The sequence below is a fragment of the Ceratotherium simum genome, chromosome 38 (assembly GCF_057802395.1).
Source record: "Ceratotherium simum simum isolate JZ-2026a chromosome 38, ASM5780239v1, whole genome shotgun sequence".
Classification (NCBI taxonomy): Eukaryota; Metazoa; Chordata; class Mammalia; order Perissodactyla; family Rhinocerotidae; genus Ceratotherium; species Ceratotherium simum.
This window is the reverse complement of record NC_141937.1, coordinates 2,009,503-2,028,853: the sequence shown is the minus strand read 5'-3', so window position 1 is coordinate 2,028,853 and position 19,351 is coordinate 2,009,503. Positions and strand designations below refer to the sequence as shown.

The 19,351-nt window shown below is 54.3% G+C and overlaps 2 protein-coding genes across 3 annotated transcripts in view; both read right to left on the bottom strand.

Moving 5' to 3' along the window:
* FRMD1 (FERM domain containing 1) overlaps positions 1–12,480 on the bottom strand; it is a 39,213-nt gene extending 26,733 nt beyond the window's left edge. The window contains exon 1 of one of the 2 annotated variants that reach the window (XM_087425009.1): positions 11,788–12,480. The gene's annotated coding sequence lies outside the window, so the exon portion shown is untranslated. The remainder of the gene's footprint in view (positions 1–11,787) is intronic. The other variant, XM_087425008.1, reaches the window with a different exon arrangement.
* On the bottom strand, positions 11,928–18,777 carry LOC147912226 (uncharacterized). Its single transcript, XM_087424952.1, has 4 exons — positions 18,705–18,777; positions 13,146–13,291; positions 12,412–12,729; positions 11,928–11,998 (listed from the first exon to the last, which is right to left on the bottom strand). Exons 1-3 carry the CDS (start codon positions 18,775–18,777, stop codon positions 12,445–12,447), a joined length of 504 nt encoding a protein of 167 aa, XP_087281078.1. The 3' UTR covers positions 11,928–11,998; positions 12,412–12,444.
* Positions 18,778–19,351: the final 574 nt, after the last annotated feature.

The following is a 19,351-nucleotide window of genomic DNA, read 5'->3' as shown; positions in this document are numbered from 1 at the left end:
TTTTCTGCGAGGTGGGGGAGCCCCGAGCCCTTTCCTGTTCCAGCTGGGGACACGGGTGCTGCTGCCTGAGCCATCACCCTCCATCAGCAGCTCCCGTAATTCGGGCAGCAGAGGACCCCAGGATCGCCGTGTGTCAATCCTACTTGCTCCCCAGGGGTGACTGGGTGTTTTTTCTTTAGTTCGTTTCCTCTTCTTATTTACTTGTTTTTTAAAATTACTTTATTGAAGTCATATTGGCTTATAACATTGTGTAAATTTCAGGTGTACATTATCATATATCAGTCTCTGTACAGACTGCATTGTGTTCACCTCCAAAAGTCTGGACCAGGTTTGTTACTGCTTGGAAAGAAACAGCAGGACTAGAGGAGGGAGCTGGAAGAAAAGGAGTGAGTCAGTTAATTACAGCAGGGACAGCGGCCAGGTCCTCCCAGCCCTCTATGGCGGCTCTGAGCTCCCGTTTCCCCTTCAGCAGATTCTCAGAATTCTCTCGCTGCACGTCTCCTCTGTGCCAGGTACTCCCACGCACAGACGCCAACCTGGCCACCACGACTATTAGGGTTTGAAGGTGTCCCCCCCACAAACGCCCAGGAGTAAGAAGTTAGCTGTGAACAGGGTGCTGGCTGCAGTTTGCCCCAACCCGTACCCAGCAGAGGGCAAAGGGCAGAGGCTCGGGAGAACTCTGCACCCTGTGCCTGCAGGCCAGGCCAGTGGGAGGGCTGTGCAGACAGACAGACAGACCTTCTGAACTTGAGCTCCTTCCCACCTTCACCCCCTACTCCACACCTCAGCCACAGGAGCACCTGCCTTCCATTCTGTTTAGTGGAGGTGAACACTCCCAAATATGTAAGCTATCCAAACAAAGGTGAGGTGATTTATTTGCCTGTCTGTCTGCCGGGTTACTCATTTCCCCCCTCGGGGGCCTGCCTGCCAGCTCTCTTCTCAGTAGGCCCTGACTGCAAATGCCCTCGCTGGGAACCAAGTGGTCTCTCCAGTCTGACCCACAGGGACACTGGAGGTGTGGCTCAGGAGAAAGAACTCTGGAAAGTAAAACGAAATTTGGCAAAAGGTTGGCCCAGGTGTGGAGGCCATGTGCCGGGGGCTGCGTCTCATCTGCGAGTTCAAACTCGGATTCACCACCCGGCAGCTGGGTGACCTGGGCGGGGAGTCCCTGGGTCTCTGCATCTTCCTTTCCTTGGTTGTTAGAGGGGGATTGTAATCGTTGCCTCACGTGTGTCACAGCACCTGGGACTTGGTTACCGACAGCCCCCCACGGTGACTTCTAGAGGAACTGCCCTTGGTGCTGACAGAGCAGTTCCCCTCCTTGGGGGGCCCTGTCCTCCTCCTCCTGTCCAGGGACTGGCCTCAGGAATGCGGCTGGGACAGGCTCTTTCAGCCTGGGGACATGTGTGGCTCCTCCCCTGTGAAGCGGAGGAGGGAGGTGGGGGGTGGTTGGGTCCCTAAGGGTCTGGTGTTTTATCATCAACACGGTTTACAGTTGCTATGGTGATAGTTAAAAGCAGCCTGGCTTTTAATGCCTTTTATTGTTGCTTTTAAATCCTCTACATACATGGTACCCCTTACTGCCTGCACCAGGGCAGATCCCCCACCTGCCCTTGGGTCCCCCAGAAGTCCCCGAGGGCACCTTGCTGGGAGGGGAGAATCAAACGTAGACGTGGCCACGGCAGCTCTGCTTTAGATGGAAGTGCTGCTCAGGTTCCATTTGGAAGCAGGACTCCGCCACTAAAACGAGTGTGAAGACCTCAGCAAAGATGAAAAGCCACGGAGCACGCAGCGCTGGCCGAGTGAGCCCTCCCCAGCTCACTCCAGCACCACCGGCAGGATCCACTCGTCCGTTTACTCGGGAGACATCTGCTGAGCCCCACAGCTGAGCTGCCGGGTGTTGCTCCCGTCACTAGGAAACAGAAACAGCCCCCAGCGATGACACTCCCTCCTCCACCTGCCCAGGACAGAAAACCTGGCGGTCACCTCGTTTCTTTTTCTCTTCCGCCCCAAGTCCAGACAGTAGCAAATTCTGATAGTTTTACCTTCAAAACACCCAGCACCTCTCTGACCACGTTCCCCACCTCCACCACCCGGTCCACACCTCTCTCAGCCTGGACCATTGCGACGGGCTCCCACAATCTCCTCCTCCAGCCTTGCCCCCCGTTCTCAACACCTCAGCCCCTGAAATCTTGCTAAACAGAGGGCAGATAACTGCACTCCTGCTCCAAGTCTGCAAATGGCTCCTCCTCCCGCAGAGGAGAAGCTGGAGTCCTGACAGTTACCACGGCCTTCAAGCACTCCAAGGGCTGGCCCTGTTTGCTCTCTGGCCTCCCCGCCTTCCTGTCCCTGGACCTTTGCATGTGCTGTTATTCTGCACAGAGGCTCTATTCAGCACATCGGCCTGGCACCTGGTGCCTGGCTTGAGCTCTCACTGCTTTCAGAAATGAGCTCCCAAGTCTCATCACTGGGGAGGCCCGTCCTGACTCTGGGGTTCTCACTGTTCTCCACAGAGCTGAGTGTAATTTACTTGTCTATCGTCTATCTCTCCCTGGAGGGAATCTCCACTCGCTGCTGCTTTACTCAGAGCTGTATCCCCACTGCCGGGAGCAGTTTTCGGCCCACTGTTTGTACTCAGAAATCTGGGCTGAGTTAGCAAACACCCACGTCATGCCTCGAATGTTTGCCAGTTTGATCCTCAGCCATCCTCTTAGGGGACTGTTATTTCCATTTTACATATGTGCAAACTGAGGCTCACAGAGCTGACCCTGGAGTCCACGTCTCCTGGTTCCGCCTGAGGCTTCTCTACCAATTTCACTTCTGGCCTGTTTCTCAGGACCTGGGTCATCAAGAAGCCCGGACCTGCCTGGCCTGAGCCGACTCCCGCGAGCTCCGAAGGAGCCGCAGTGTCTCCCAGGCGTGCCAGGCCCTGGGTCCACGCCTGCACTGCCTTGGGCTCCATGGGAAAAGATGCCCTGCGAACTACAATGTGTTAGCATCATGAACGTGTGCTGCTAACTCTTCAAGGACTTGGTGGGAAAGACAAAAGACACCCCAAACCTTCCTAGTTATCAACACAACTTCTTGGTAACAAAAACGTTACTGTCAACCCAAACTCCTCTCGACACACCACTCTTCAGAACCGCGGGGCTGGACAGATCTGGGGCGTGTGGCCCGTCCCACCCAGTGCTCCCAGACCCCTCACAGCCAGGCTGGAAGCCCAGGCCCTGCTCTGAATCCTCTCCCACAAACTTCCTGCTGCACCGCGGGAATGCGGCTCGGGCCCTTTTCCACCTGGAATGTCCTCTCCACTCTCTTCTTCCCATCCACAGCCTCCCTCGTCCTGGGAGGACTCCAGTCTACCTCAGCTTCCCCACGAGTCCTCTCCTCACCCTGCCTTTCTTGGGGGTCCTCAGCACCTGTGGTCCTCAATCCCACCTCTTCCATGTCCCCCTGCCCCCTGGAGCATGTTCTCCAGCTCACAGGCATTTACGTCACCTGGAGGGCTTACTGCAGCCTGGACACTCTGGAGCAGGCCCAGGAAGCTATGAGTGGGCCCAAGAATCTGCATTTCAAGCAAGTTCCCTGGTGCTGCTGATGCCCCTGGTCCAGGAACTGCGCCTTGAGAACCATTGCCGCAGAGCGACACGAGGACCCAGCAGGCACCCACAGAACTTGAAGGAATTGCGGTGCCCGTCTGAGGGAGGGGCCCTACATCTACCCACTGCAATGCAAAAGTTAATCAGAGTCGAGAGGCCTTTGTCCGCAGTCCCCTGACCCTCCACAGGCCCAGTCCTACCCCCAGCCTCCCTCACTCCGGAGCAAGTGTGCTGTTACGAAGAAATTGTGTCTGGAGTGGGCGGCCTGAGCAGCGAGTCCCCGGTCTCCACCATCGGTCCTGTGCCGGCTCCCCTGCGGCTTCTTATCCAGCCCAGCCCATCTCGCCTCTGCACCTCGCACTTCCTGGCCTTGGCCGAGGCTGCTCTCAGTACATCTTAGCGCGGTGATCTTTCACTCTTGTCTCAGCTCCCATGTGTTTCCTCCTGAGCCTGGACGGAGCCGAGATGATCTTTCTTATTTCTTCCTCGTTACCTGTCTCGCTCACTGTGAGCAGCTGCTCCACAGTACAGCTTGTCCGTCCTGGCACAGGTGCGTCCCCATGGCTTTGACAAATGCTTTGGCCGTATTGAGTTCCCAAGAAAGACCTACTGAATGGATGGATATCTGATGCAATTAGAAGGCCACCATGACCTCCATGCAGCTGTCCCGTGAGGCAGACCTGGCCAAGGATGAGATGGACAAAAGCAGCCTTGACTCGTACAGAGCACACAGTGTCCAGTCACAGAAAATGGTTCCTATGACCCAGAGCTGTGAGAACTCAAGGTCATATTCCTCTTCAGAACTCAAGGTCATGGTCATCATGTATACTCCCAGACTTTAGAACTCAAGGCCGTGGCCGCCACACATGCTCCCACCCTTCAGAGCTCAGGGTCGTGGCCATCACACATGCTCCCACCCTTCAGAGATCAAGGTCGTGGCCATCACACACGCTCCCACCCTTCAGAGCTCAAGGTCATGGTTATTACACATGCTCCCACCCTTCAGAACTCAGGGTTGTGGCCATCACACATGCTCCCACCCTTCAGAACTCAAGGTTATGGTCATCACACGTGCCCCCGCCCACCACCTATAGTCTGAAGAGAAGCACCATCAACTGCAGTGAACCCGCCTGTTCGGTATCACACTTGGCCATGGCCAACCCCAAAGGGAAATGTCACTGTAGACCACGATGAGGATCCTTCCAAGTTTATATATTTGTTTAACTTTACAAGGTGGCTCAGATTTCCTGGACCAACCCCAAGGTTTTCACTTGCTCAAAGTCATAGCAGTATCCTAGAAATGTAAACCAAGACAAACTCACAGTCTCTTTACAGAACCTCCAATGAGGTTCTTAGATCTTTGCAGCAAGCAAACCATGGGATTTAGAGGCCAAAAAAGTCTTTGGAGACTCTGCCAACTGTGCATTTGTTTACAGTGGAATAAACATAATATGGACCTTCATAATTAGAGAGCTGCTCTTCAGAATGATCCAGAGCGTTCTGCTCCTTCCTTTAGGAAGCTGAGTTCTGATGCAGGTGGACCCCAAGAGATAAATTCCTTTTGCTGGAGGGTGAAATGAAATGAGGTTTTCTGTTTCATCATGTCATGTGGTGGTGTGATTTTAAACAGCGACCCTCAGCACTTGGTGTTCAGTGTGGGGCATTCACAAGAGATGCCCGCACTCTGTAGGTGACCTGTGTTCCCACCAACTGCTCACTAGAGGTGACCTTGGGTGAGTTAGTTAACTTCTCCAAGCTGGCGGCCCTTGAAACCCCTGCCTGCTCGGCATACCCGACCTGGGCCTGTTACATCCTCCTGCCCTCTTCTCAGCCAAGGGGTAACCTCCGGGGAGCCTGGCTAACACCCTATATTTGTAATTTTATATTTTATTCAAATATAATAAATTTTATATTTCATTTCTATCTTTTGTATTTATGCTTTGAACTTTTCCAAATGCTTTCACATACACAATCCATTATGACAAAAAGGCTCATATTACTTCATTTTACGGTTGGAGGAAACCAAGGCCCAAAGAGGATAAGAGAATTGCCCAAGAACAGAACCAATCAATGAGCATAGAACCCAAATACCCAGCCAGCACTGCTTCTCCCCTGCCCCACAACACTGTGGTGCCCGTCTCTAGTAAGGCTGGGGACTCCCAGCCCACGCGCCCAGGGCAGGCCCTACACTCTCAGGGGCCTTGGCAAGCTCTGGACCAGAGACTTCCTGGGTGCAGACGTTCACGAGGCACGCAAGCGGACAGAGACCTCCGAACCCCACAACAGCAAATGAGGCGGCTCCCGCAATTCCAGAAAGAACTGACCACAGACTAGTCTAATGGGCGGGGGCAGTGACTGGCCGTTCTGGACTTAACATTATGTCTACAAACCAGGGGTCAGAGCTATCAAAGGGGCACTGAGCAGCCAGAAAACGTGGCGTTTCGGCCACCATGAGACAAAGCGCTGACACACCTGGCAGAACCAGGCACAGGGCAGAAGTGCTGCCCACGTCAGTCCCTTCCCTGCTCGCGGATCCCGGAGGGACATCTCCTGCGGAGGCAGCACAATCCTCCTGTATGACTGACACCCGCTGGGCACTGGGACCACCACAGAGTTGACCTGCTAACTGCTCACTGAGTGAGTGAAATAGAAACCTAAACCGGGCTTTCTAGACGTCGGGAGCCCACAATTTAGAAAGCATGGTGCGGAGGGAATGCTGAGCCTCTGGGTCAGGCTGGCCCAACCCGAACCCACTTCCACCTCCTTCCCTGTGAGCCTGGACACACCTAGTCACCTCAGCCACCTGGCACAGGCAGGCTGGTAATAAACGGGGGCACCCACGCCACGAGTCTCCGGGCTCTGAGACCAACCAGGATCTCCTCATCGTCCTCCCTCTGCTGAGAGTGTGCGGGCTTCCCTCAGTGAGCCTTACAAAATCGAGCCCCTGCGCCACTGGGAGCAGCCCAGGCCCGGTGCTGTGCATACAAACCCTCGCTGTGTAAACGGAGAAGCTGTGCTCTGTGCCAGGTCTCCTTCGGCAAATGAGGAAAACAGCCCCGACACAGCCCTCTGCATTTCCAGCATCTTGAAAGAGACCATTGATCCAAGTTGTTGTCGATGGCAAAGAACCAAGAACAATTTCAAATGTATATGAACTTCAAACCAAGAGTATCAGGTTGAATTTTTAAACACACACACCACTATTCATGAACTTTCGCCTTTCTAAGCCACAACACAGCCGGTCATGGTTGGGGGGTGGGCAGGTGTAGGGACCAGCTATCTCAAATCGACAGCAGATCCTGTTTCCCAGGGCGCAGATCTGGTTTCTCCAGACACTGGGTATTTCTCAAGGAGCCTCCAGTCCTGAGGGAGCACAAACGCCCACCTGAGAGTCCAGTCTCAGGCCCAGCACAGAGAAACAAACACCCTCTCTTTCTAGAACGCAAAGGAAGAATCTCGACAGCACACTCTCTCAGAAAGCCGAGAGAGAGATCAACTCAGACAGGTGCATGGGAACAAAGGGACCCTGGCCTCCGGGGGAGGTGGCAGCATGGGTCACCCAGGCCGGAGGTGGAGGGACAGAAGGGAGGCCGAGTGCGGGCAGTGGGACCGGAGCACCTCTTGTCGGGGACTGGTTTGTCCGGTTCACTAGCTGGTCACCTGGCCAGACCTCTGAGGGTGGAGCCAACACTGGGGAGAGGGACCGATGCCCAAGTCAGGAGGGGGCTGCAGGCTGACCTAACTGTGGGGGCCGGCCCCTGGGGAGAGGGTCGGGGGAAGAGTGTGTGCCACTTCGAGGTAAGATGACGGGTCATCTTACCCGTCCCACCGCAGATGGGGCCTGATGTGCCCTGAGGAGGCGCCCAGGCGGCATGCGGCAGGCCAGCCATGTGGAGCTTGGGGGAGGGGCGGTGCCCTGGGCCGGACCCAGGGAGGGGTAGGTGGATGGCTGTTGCCTTCAAGGCTCCTCGACTTCATGGAGTAACACCTGCCAGACCTGTGAAGCCTCGGAATAAAACCTTTTCAAATGTGTTTCCCTTCCTCTGGAGACGGTGCAGCAATGGGGCGGCACTGCTCTTGTGGGGACCCCGATTCTGCTGAGAGAGTGTGTGCTGCCCAACAACACCCTCTGCCCGGGGAGGGCAGATGCCAGGACTTCTGAGCTTCACTTGCTGGTTCAAAAGCCAAATCAAGTGCTCGCCCCGGGACACGGAAGCCCCCATGGAGGATGACTCAGAGAGCAGCTTCGTGCTGCCCATGCCCCCGGGTGGGGGGTTGAGGGAAACTTCCCCAGAGTGGAGGCCTCTCACGCAGGTGGGACGCCCTGGGGTCTCAGTTACATTTATTTTGCATGTCCCACAGGGACCAGACTTCCTAATCCCTACTATGACCCTGCAAGGTTATGAGGGGGTGGTCAGTAAACCCCCAGTGTCCCGGCAAGTCCCAGCCCTGCCTGCTGAGCTCCCGAGCGCCTGGCTACACTCCAGTGGCTGTTCCAACTTGTGTGATCATGGCCCGCAGTGGATCAGTTTACAGCATGATCCAGAACACACATACACATGTGTGGACCTATGTAGGAAATGGGAGGCCACCAGCTTACCCTCACTTGGTATTGTGCCCTGATCAGATCTGATGGGCCTGGGCCTGAGGGCTGCCCAGGTGACTCAGCTTCAGACCTCCAATGGTTCTGGAGGAGGTCACTGGGAGGATGTGACGGCCGGCTGACCTACAAGCTGCACCCAGGCAACTGGAGGCTGCTCACTCCTTCTCTGCCCTTGCAACGTATGCTCTGCCCATCGTCCCCACACTAGGAGCATGTGCTGTTGAGAGCATCCGGACGGCACACGTGACTGAACCCCGCTAAGTCCTCTAAGTAAACTCTTAAGATTCTGGCAGGCGGGTGTGGAGACCTACTCGTCTTGCAGTGCCCAAGACAGGCTTGTATGTAAGTTTCCTAGCTTATTACACCTGCCACCTACCCGTCTGGGGTGGTCTGCCTTTCTTCGGTCTCTCCTTGTGCTCTGTGTACAGGATACAGTTTCAAATTTCACTTGGGGAACTCCAGAGGTTTCAAAACCACAAACAGCGAAGCGTGGATGGAGTCTTGGTGAATGTTGCTCCGTGAAATTGCTGTTTCTACTTTATGAACGTTGCTGGGGCACAGTGTAAACCTTTCTTCACTAAGGGTCACAGCCACAAACATTAGCTGGGACCCCAGTGCCCCCTAGCACCCGAAGCGGGATAACAGGGATGTGCTCACCCATGAGAACCAAGCATGGCATCGCCCCTGCACAGACCCTCGCTCCCGAGGACCGTTAGTTTATGTGTCCACATGGCCAGGCCACGGTGCCCAGAGTTTGGTCAAACACCAGTCTAGATGTTGCTGTGAGGGCATTTTTAGATGAGGTTAACATTTAAATGACTCGACTTTGACTAAAGCAGATGAGCTTCCATAACGTGGGTGGGCCACATCCAATCAGTTGAAGGACTTAAGAGAAAAAGACTGAGGGCTCCTGAGGAGGAAGCAGTTCTTCTCCAGTTGGCCTTTGGACTCCAACTGCAGGATCAACTCCACCCTGGGTCTCCAGCCTGCTGGCCCGAACTACAGATCTCAGACTCATGGGATCTGGTGCCCTGGGTGTCCACGGGCACTCTGTAAACATCTGCCCCTTCCTCCTCCATTAAATCGTTGACTGAAGTATCCCGGATGATGACCACCTTGTGGTCACTGCAGCCTAACCTGACATGGTAGTCACGAGTGTGGGTGATGTCCCGGGAGCCAGCCTCCACCCAGACCCCTTCCATGAGGGGCTGCTGGTTGCCATCCCTGGGTGTCCCCCGAAGGGCTCCTGGAGGAGAAGCCTGAGAGATGCTGGGTCCTGGCCCTCCACCATCAGCAGAACACTGAGAGCCCAGGGGTAGTGTGAGAATTCAAGGGCTGAGAGCCCTAGAGGGCTTTCTCCAGTGCCCGGCACACCATCTGTTTTGTCATCATCATCATCATGTCAAACATCTGTGTTATCATCTTGACAGTCACTGGCGCTTGCTCAGGGAGCTGCCTCAGGGAACAATTAGTACCATCTCGGCCTGGCCAGCTCACACCAGCCTCCCACCAGGGCCTCCCAGCGCCAACACTGGAAGGCAAAGGCTGCGCAGGGGCGGAGCCGAGGGTAGCAGGTAGCCGTGCAGTGGAAGGGCTGGGAGGGGCCCCTGGCAGACTCCCAGGTCACCCTGATGCCCCCCACGCCCCACCCCCACCCTAGGGTCACATCGCATGTTCAATAGGATGGGAAAAGAGCTAAGACTGAGTGACCATGACACCTCTGTGAGCGACAACTGCACTGGGACAACAGGTGCCACCTGAGGACGTCCCAGGCCTGTGGTCCTGCCCTCACAGAGTGGAGACCTGAGCCGCCCTTCAAATTCCAGCCACATTACAAACAGCAGGCAAAATTCCTGCTGGGTACAGAGGGCTAGTGTGCATCTTAAGGACGACACTTCAAACAAAATCGAAGGAAGCGATTCTGGGTAGGAAAGTTCTTGCAGCGTGGGACACCGCTGTCCTAAGAATAGGAGACTTCAAAACAAACGTGACACCCTGTGGATGTAAAGAAATAGCTCCTCCACGCCTCCAACAAAGAAACCACTTGTGCAGCATCAAGCAACCTCTGAGTTGTGAAAACCCCTCCCTGCGCCCCCTCCCCCGAAGGTTTCCTGGGTTTCTAAGCCCCACCCACTCGTAGGAAGACCTCTCCATAGACCTCTTGGGGGATTAAATCCCAGAGCCGTGCTGGCACGTCCCTCATTTCCTGCACCTCATCCACAGGGTTTAACCCGCTGCACGAACAGCGCGACTCAGCCAGAGTGGCCTGAGAAAAGCTCCTCAGAAGTCTTGTGCTTCTAGAAGAAATGAAATGCAGACCCTCTCCAGGTCCCTGTCAGGAGGAGGGTGGAGCGCAGGGCTGAGGACAGTCAATGCGGGCAGACCAGTTGACCAGTTCTGGCTCACCTGGGGCTGGGTGAGGGTGACAGGTGAGCCGGCTCTGCCCTTGACCTGGCCAGCAGGCCACCCGCCCTGCCACGTCCTGCTGAGAGGCACAAAGAAGTCCTGGGGTTCTCATCTTCCTTGGAGTTTGGGGGCCTAGGATTTCCTGCGGTTTAAGTTTGTCTCTGGTTCACTGAAGGGGTTTGGCAGGTGCCGGGCCAGAATCTCGGAGAATCAGCACCTGGCGACAGTCGCTGTCTCCGGAAAGGCCGCTCTTCCCTCCGCTGCCGCACCAGGCCCTGTGCGCACCGACACAGCCGCCCCCGACCCGGAGCCCCGCCTCTGGGCACCTGTCCTGACCGCGGACCTCGCACATGCCCACTGGCCTCTCAGTGCCCAGAGCCCGGGAAGGGGGCGCCACAAAAATGCCCTCCTGAGCCCCAGGGGGCCTCCACTTCTCTTAACCAAACCCAGGTCTGCAGGTGGCCGAGGCCTCTTGGGCCCTGCTGTCACCAAGACCCTGGTCGCCAGAAAATCCTTGTAAAGCCCAAGAGGAGCAGACCAGACACAACTATGTTAAGTGGGGGGTGACTTACAAGAGCCTCCTTTTGTCAAACGTGAAGAACACCCACAGGAACGGGGCTGGGCCCTCTCCCCGGCTTCCTTCTGCCTGCCTACCTCTGCCAGAAGGACAAGTGGATCTGCTCCTCCCTCCCCCTGCTGGAATTTGGTGGGTGGGAGTGGGACCCTGTTCATTTTTGTCTCCCGGTCAGCTTTTTGTTAATACTTAATTGTTGTGGGGGGGGCGTGGCCCCACAGAAAAGCGGATGGGCCTGTTTCAGGGCCACCCAGCTAGCAGCTCCCCTCTGCTCCCTGCCCACAGCCTCCCTGAAAAGCCCTCTCAGGTGGAAACATGCATGCACTCACCCACTGACCCCACAGGATGCCCTCTGACCCCACACTCACCTCTGATCCCAACCCTCGCAGACCCTCCCTAGCTCTCCAACTACCTTCTCCCTCATTTCGGCTCCAGCCTCACTTCCAGGGAAGGAAGAAAAGAGGAGCTTTGGACCCACACCTTACTGAACAAAGGAAATATTCTCAACTTTGTCGTTAAACTCTAGAATGTCACTTTGTCGCCTTGTGTCAATACTTCCCGCTACACCCCCACACAAACCACCCACACAACCCGAACTTGCCGACCTGGCAGGTCCAGTCCTGAGATTGGCCACCCCGAGGTGGCAGCTGCCTCTCCTGGGAGCTTCGCTCTCAGCGCATCTGGTGACACAACCAGCCGCGCGTGCGGGAAACAGGACGCTCTTCGGAACCTCAGAAGATCCAGGGCCGTCTTAGGCAACTTTCACAGTCGAGCCCTCTGGAAACACGCTCAGAAAATCCCAATTTCCGGCCACACCTGGATCGAGGGTGCGGCGGGGAGGGAATAAAGCAGTCTGCACCTGCCCCGGGAGCTCGGGAGCCCGGGCGGGGGAGGGGGGTGTGAGAAACAGAGGGGGCACGGGAGAGGGGAGGGGACAGGGGAGGGGAGGGGCCGGGCTGCTCCCGAGAGCCCGGCAGGGGCGCGCCCGGGACAGCTCGGCGCGGAGCAGGGACCCCCGACCCGGCATCTAAGTCAAAAGCCACCGAGGGGGCGACAGCGTCCCGGGGGAGGGTCCCGAACTTCCAGCTCCAGGATCTAGGGGCGCAAACCCCGAAAGGCGACGGCGGCGAGGGTGGCAGCCGTGGGCCGGGTGTCCGCGTCCCCCGGGACCCCCGTCTGCAGGCAGCTCGAGGGCGGAGCGCCCCCGCCCGCGGAGACGGACGGCTCACCTGCGGGGGTCGCAGTCGGGGTCCCAGCCGGGCTCACATTTCCGGGTCTGGGTCGGGATCGGGGACTGGGTAGGGATTAGGCTCAGGGTCCGGTTCTGGGTCCAGCTCCGGGTCCAGCTCCGGGTCCAGGTCCGGGTCCGGTTCGGGGTTGGGGTCTGGGTCGGGGTCAGGATCTGGGTTGGGGTCCGGGTCGGGGTCTGGGTCAGCTTCCGCGTTGGGGTCCGGGTCGGGGTCTGGGTCAGGTTCCGCGTTGGGGTCCGGGTCCCGGTTCGGGTCGGGGTCGGGGTCGGGGTCGGGGCCCGGGTCCAGGTCTGGGTCCTAGGGCGGCAGCGTGAACGCAGCCGCCGCTGTGCTTCGGTCTCGGTGGATCCGCGCGGCGAGGCGGCGGTTGAGCGCGATCCCGGGGTGGGGTGGGGGGGCCGAGTTCTGGATTGGCCTGCGCCGCCCTCCCCTCTCGCCCCCTCCCCTCTCCCCGCCCCCTCTCCTCCCCTCCACCCCTCCCCCTCTCCTCGCAAGACTGATGGGAGGGGCGCGGCCTGCCCGGCTTGCTGCGTGCAGGATTAGCCACGCCGGGGGTCAGCGTCCCGAGGTCGCACTGTCTGGGAGTAGCACGGTCCCGGGGTCACCCCGGCTGGGGCCCTCCGCTGGCACCTCGGACTCGGAGAGGCGAGCGCACGTGGCCCGAAGCTCCCCGCGCCGAGGGACCCCCGTTTGGGGCGCGAACTGAACCCCACTCGCCGGGATTCTGCGTTCCTCCGCGGCCGGGACAGCCGGCCGGAAACGTCCGCCCCCTCCTCCCGCCCCCCAGCTCCACGATCATTGGAAGCGCCGGGTGGACAGCGGTGCAGCTCAGAGGGCAGGTCTGCCGCGAGCTTCTGGCCTGCGGGAGGACCACGAACTCACTGAGCAGGACGCCTGGCGGGAGGAGTGGGGAGCCCGGCTGTTACCTGGAGTGATGGGCGCGGGTTCAAGAGCTGTGGGGCACGAGCTTATGCAACAGCAGGGGGCCCGAGGAAGGGCTGTCCTCAGGAAGGGTGGGATGTGTCCACCAAGACAAAAGGAGATCCAGAGCCTTGGGACCGGCTGGGAGTGAGCAGTTCCGAAGTCCTTAAACTTCACTGACTTCCGGCGATTTACCCGGTCACCACCTCTGGGGGCGACCAGGGAAGATCTCTGATGTGGTGACATTCGCAAGAAACCTTTAGGAGCGAGGGAAGAACATCCCCAACCATGGAGCAGCCAGTGCAGACGCCCCAGGCCCGCTGGGGGCTGAGAAATGGCACAGTCAGGTTTGGGTCTCGACCCACCTCCCAGGCTGTGCAGATCCGGGCAGGTTCCTGGCTAACGCTCTCTGGGCTCCCCTGAGCTGAGCATCCCTGCATTCTTTCTCAGTGAGGCCGCCTCTGACGATCCTTTCTCAAATGTCTGCTTCTTTTTTTTTTTTTTTTAAAGATTTTATTTATTTATTTTTTCCCCCAAAGCCCCAGTAGATAGTTGTGTGTCATAGCTGCACATCCTTCTAGTTGCTGTATGTGGGACGCGGCCTCAGCATGGCCGGAGAAGCAGCGTGCCGGTGGGAGCCCGGGATCCGAACTCGGGTCGCCAGCAGCGGAGCGCGCTCACTTAACCACCAAGCCACGGGGCCGGCCCTCAAATGTCTGCTTCTTATCCCCGCCTGCCCCCACGCTGTCTCCTCCCAGCTTTGCTTTTCTTCCTAGCACGTGTCTTCTAGTACATTACCCGGTTTCCTCTTTGATTTTGACTGACACCCCCGATTACAGTGTAAGCTCCACCAGGACAGAGATTTTTGTCTGTTTTGTTTACTGCTGAGACCTGAACAGCTAGGAGCATTGCTGGCACCGTACAGTTGGTGGTTCAGTGAATAAGTTCATGCATCAGGGCCAGGCTCAAATGCCACAGCTGGGGTCAAGCTTTCCCCAGCTCCATTAGTGGAGTCTTCCTCGCGACTCTTTCAATACTCAAGTCAAAGCTGAATTCTATCATAGATTCCCTTACCGTGTGATTTTTATGCATTTCCCCCATGAACCCTGAGAGCTCCTAGTTGAGGGCAAGCTATTTTCTAATAATGCCAATACTAAATGTGCAGTGTTATATAGAATTCTGCAAGGCAGGAGCCAGTCTTTCCATTTTACAGAGGACGACACTGAGGGTTGGAGAGGATGAAAACCCCAGTAAGGCGGCACAGCTAAACAAGCAGGAAACAGACTTTTCCCTGCTCCCACGCCTGGAGAAGATCCTGCTGCCTCGCATTCGCTGTTCACTGTGGTACTCGACGCTCAGTGAGCGAGCCTCGTTAGTTGGCAGGCAGGAACTCGTTGAATAAGTGAATTTATTACCAAACCATTATAAATTATACTGTTACATCCATTTAACTTTATACCTCTCAAAACAGTCATATCCATTGTGATCAGTCCAAAATAAAAATTGACAGAGGCACTATTGTGCACGTGGATTCTGGAGGCTGACTTTGGGGGTCCAAACTCTGGCTCTGCCGCTTTCTTGCTCTGCGATCTTAGGTTACATAACTGCTCTCTGCCTTTGTTTCTCTCCCTGGAAAATGAGGTTAATAATAGTACTCACTTATAGGGGTCTCTGAGGCGTCATTGAGTCAGTATTTGTGTAAATCACTCAGCAAGTCCTGGCACAGTCAGGACTGTGTAAGATTTAGCCTCTCCACTTTCTTCTACTCAACGAAATAATAGGCAACAGTGCAAACCAACAACGTAACACATGCGCACTGCGGGGCACTTGGCCTTACAGAGAGCAGCTCCTGTGTGTCCTAAGTGACTCCTCCTTTTTAGCTCCAGCAGGAACAGAGCACGTGAAGGAAGGTGGCCCAGGCCACCCATGAGCTTGCACAAGAAGGACAGAATGGATGGTCAAGGGCTTGGTGCTGACGACAGATGTCACAGACCAGCGCCTTCCAGAAGCCTCTGGAGGGTGTTGGGCCAAGGTGTAGAGCTGTGTGGAGAGTGTGCGTTGTATCCGCCCTGCGTGTGTTCTGGGTTTTGTGCGTGTTGGTTTATAAGCTGGTAGGAAGGCGTTGCCATTTCCGTATTTCCCCAGCCACATCGTCAGAATCCCTGACTTGCCATCTCAGTCCACCCTGTTACACCTCGCATCCATTTCCGGGAGGCCTCCATCTGGTTATTTCCCTCGTCCTGTCCTCAGCAGGGACTGAAGGGACTCCAAGTGATGCACTGGCATGTGTTTGCAGTTGTCTGTGATGGCTTCTCCTAGTCAAATAGCTCACCGTTTCCTCCCTTCCTCTCACATCTCTTTGTTCTCGGAATAGTCACAAGACGCCCTCTCTGCAAGAGTAACGTGTGAAGTTATTTTGTAAAAGATGGCATAAAATGCCACGTATTGAGGTTAATGTACATGAACAATATTTACACAAAGCAATAATTATTTTACAGACTTAAAGAAGGTAAATTAAAATTTTATTTGTGACCTTTTCAGTGTCACAATAACCGGGCAACAGTGATTGGACTTGGTCTAACATTATAAATGCACAGCTTCATCAATCTTCATTTTACTAGAAGGTGCTGAAATCATAGAGGTTGATGCCGCCCTGACACGTGGCTGCTTTAACATACCTGGTTCTTCAGTGCCAGGTAATTTCTATGTGACATTTATATGCCAACATGGCAAATGATTCTTAACCTTTTAGTTCAGAGTTTAATGATTCTCTTTCCCCAGAAGAAGATATAAAATTTCCATGTCTGCAGAAGAGGAGGAGGAGGGCAGGGAAATCATTTTAAAATATATATATTTACAGAGAAAAAGGTTTCAGTGGAAATACATTAAAATATATCAAAAGTAGTAAGATTTCAGGGGTTTTTTTGCTTGTTGTCTTTTTTTTTTTTAATGAACTGTTATTATTTGTGTGGTAAGAATTAACAAAGAATGAAAACAATAACGTTGTTGAAGAGTGAACACTTTAGTTCCAGGAAACAAGGTAAATTGCTGGTTGATTTCTCTATCTTCCGGTTTTCGGCTACAGAACTAGGGTAGAGCTCTAGGATCACTCTGCAGCCTTGCCTCAAAGCATGAAGCTCCAGCTCCACCCTGGCCCCAAATCTCACTTTTGATCAGTCAGTTTCTAGAGATTCCCTGAATAACTTCCCACAAAACACCTGCTGGTTCCACATCAGTAAGGGCTTTTCAGTAAGATTTGGCACCAGGCGTGTTTTGTCCTGTGGTTGGCCCCATGGCCTTGCCAAGTGATTTTTCCTCTTCAAGGGAACAGTTGTCAAGAAAATTTTTTTTGTTTTTTCTCTTAAAGGGAGCAACAGGAACTCTCATTTATTGCTAGTAGGAATACAAAACGGTGCAGCCACTTTGGAAGACAGTTGATGGCTTCTTATAAAAATCAAACATACTCTCACCATATTATGCTCCTTGGTATTTACCGAAAGGAGCTGAAAGCCTGTGTCCACATACAAACCTGCACACGGATGTTTACAGCAGCTTTATTCACAATTGCCAAAAGGTGGAAGCAACCAAGACGTCCTTCAGTGGGTGAATGGAGAAATAAACTGTGGCACACCCACACAATGGACTGTCATTCAGCAATTGAAAGAAATGAGCTGTCAAGCCATGAAAAAACACGGAGGAAACTTAAATGCATATTACTAGGTGAAGAAAGCCAATCTGCAAAGACTGCAAACTGTATGATTCCAACTACATGACATTCTAGAAAAGGCAAAACTGTGGAGACAGTAAAAAGATCAGTGGTTGCCAGGGGTTCCGGGGGAGGGATGAACAGGTGGAGCACAGAGGATTTTAGGGCAGTGAAATACTCTGTATGATGCTGTAATGGTGGACACATGTCGTTATCCATTTGTCCAAACCCACAGAAGGTACAGCACCAAGAGTGAACCCTGAAGTTAGAAGAGAGTATTTTGGAGACTTGAAAGAGGAGTTACAGAAAGAGGTGATGGGGGCATTTGAGGACAGGGGTGTCAGAGGTCTTGCCCAATGGCTGCTCCGTAGGCGGCAGGTTCCACACCAGACAAAGGGAGGTGAAAGGCATGGCATCCATGCTCCTCCACTGGGCAGAAGATGGAAGGAGGTACGAACAGCAAACCTGGGAGGAAGGCCACCCATTCCTCAGGTTGGGGGTCTCTACAGGAGGGAAGAACCAGGAAGGAGGAATGGAGGATGGAGGATGGAGGAGGAAGGGGTGTGGGGCTGACTGCAGACCCTACATGGTCCCACCTCTCAGGCCTCCTGGAAGAAAGTTTCCCTTTCATTTTTAAAGCCACATCAAAACAACTTGAAGCCTTTGGGGACAAAGTTCCCTGTGTCCACTACTGGTGGACACGTTACCAGGAGAAACATTACTCCTTCGTATGGATTCCTAACAAACAGGCTGTAGGAGTTTGTTGTGAAGCAGAGTGAGCGAGTGCACTGGGATGTACTGAAATCATTCCTGACAGCTGGGATTTTATAAAAGTTCTATTTGACCCTTATATAAATTTGGGAGCCCTTCATCAGGGCAACTTAAGCAGAGGTGTGCTCGTCCTCTGGAGGAGATTCTGAGTGGGTGGGTGTGGGTTGTGCCCAGGGGCTGTAACACATCCCTCCAGCTCTCCATCCAGGTCTAAGCTGTTTCCTCATTGCTGGAGAATCTCTATTTTCTATTTTATTCTTACACACTCTCACTACATAGCATAAAGAATTCATATTTTAAGTATATATGTATTAGGATAATCTGAAAAAGCATAAGAGAGTTATGTCTTCACCAGCTTGCAAATGTCAAAATCATGATATTTTCACCATTCCTTTGATAAAAAATGTTTTACTTCTCATTTGTAGGATGTTTTTGCAGGGGGATGGAGATAGAGAGGTAAATAGCATTATACTGTCCTATGAATTGTTTCTCACAATTTAAAGAACAAAGTACTGGGGAAGCAAGGGCAGTGGGAAGGGGGCTCTGTGATCATCTCAAGGCTTGATGGGGCTGGAGATGCGTTTCCAAGACAGCGCCCTCACGCAGCTCTTAGCCGAGACCTCAGTGCTGCACTGTGTGGGCCTCTCCACAGGTGGTTTCAGTGTCCTCACAACATGACAGCTGACTTCCCCCAGCAAGAGGGTCCGCGAAAGGAGCGAGGAGGAAGTCCCAGGGCCTTTTATGATGGAGCCTCCAAAGACACACACTGCCATTTCCCCTTTATTCTGTTTGCTAGAAACAAGTTGGTAAGTCTAGCCCATGCTCAAGTGGACGGAGGAGCAGCAAAACATCTGTGGATGTGTTTTAAAATCACCACAGCCACCCAGCCAGCTGCAGTGGATGATCTCTAAATCGGCACCGTCCACTATGGTAGCTACTAGCTGCATGTTGCTACTGATCACTTGAAATGGAACTAGTCTAGAGTGAAATGTAGCATAAGTATAAAATACGCATCAGATTTTGAAGACGTAGTATGCAGATAATGTGAAATATCTCACGATTTTCTCAATCCTGGTTACATGTTGAAATGATAACATGTTGTGTTGCTATTGGAAGTGCTGCTCTAGGCCATGCTTCTAGATTTCCAAGCCCCACGGGAATCTGCCCCTGACCTGGAGCTCTCCTTTTGTTTTTTGTGAGGAAGATCAGCCCTGGGCTAACATCTGCCAATCCTCTTTTTTTTTTGCTGAGGAAGACTGGCCCTGGGCTAACATCCGTGCCCATCTTCCTCCACTTTACATGGGACACTGCCACAGCATAGCTTGATAAGCAGTGCGTAGGTGCTCGCCCGGGCCCAGAACCGGTGCACCCTGGGCCGCCACAATGGAGCGTGCGCACCTAACCGCTTGTGCCACCGTGCTGGCCCCCTGGAGCTCTCCTTTTGCTCAAGGACTCGGCCCTCACTGTGCCCACTCTCCACAAGTAGCTCAACATGTATTGGAAGGTGGCAATCTTTCAGAA

Bases quoted from the DNA above. Each gene is read 5' to 3' on its own strand.
- LOC147912226 (XM_087424952.1), bottom strand. From the start codon at position 18,777: ATGCAGCTAGTAGCTACCATAGTGGACGGTGCCGATTTAGAGATCATC. The intron at 13,292-18,704 runs GTGATTTTAAAA...GTCCTCCCGCAG, and splicing joins CAGCTGGCTGGGTGGCTGTG to GCCAGAAGCTCGCGGCAGAC. The intron at 12,730-13,145 runs GTGGGGTTCAGT...CTGCCGCCCTAG, and splicing joins GGAACGCAGAATCCCGGCGA to GACCCAGACCTGGACCCGGG.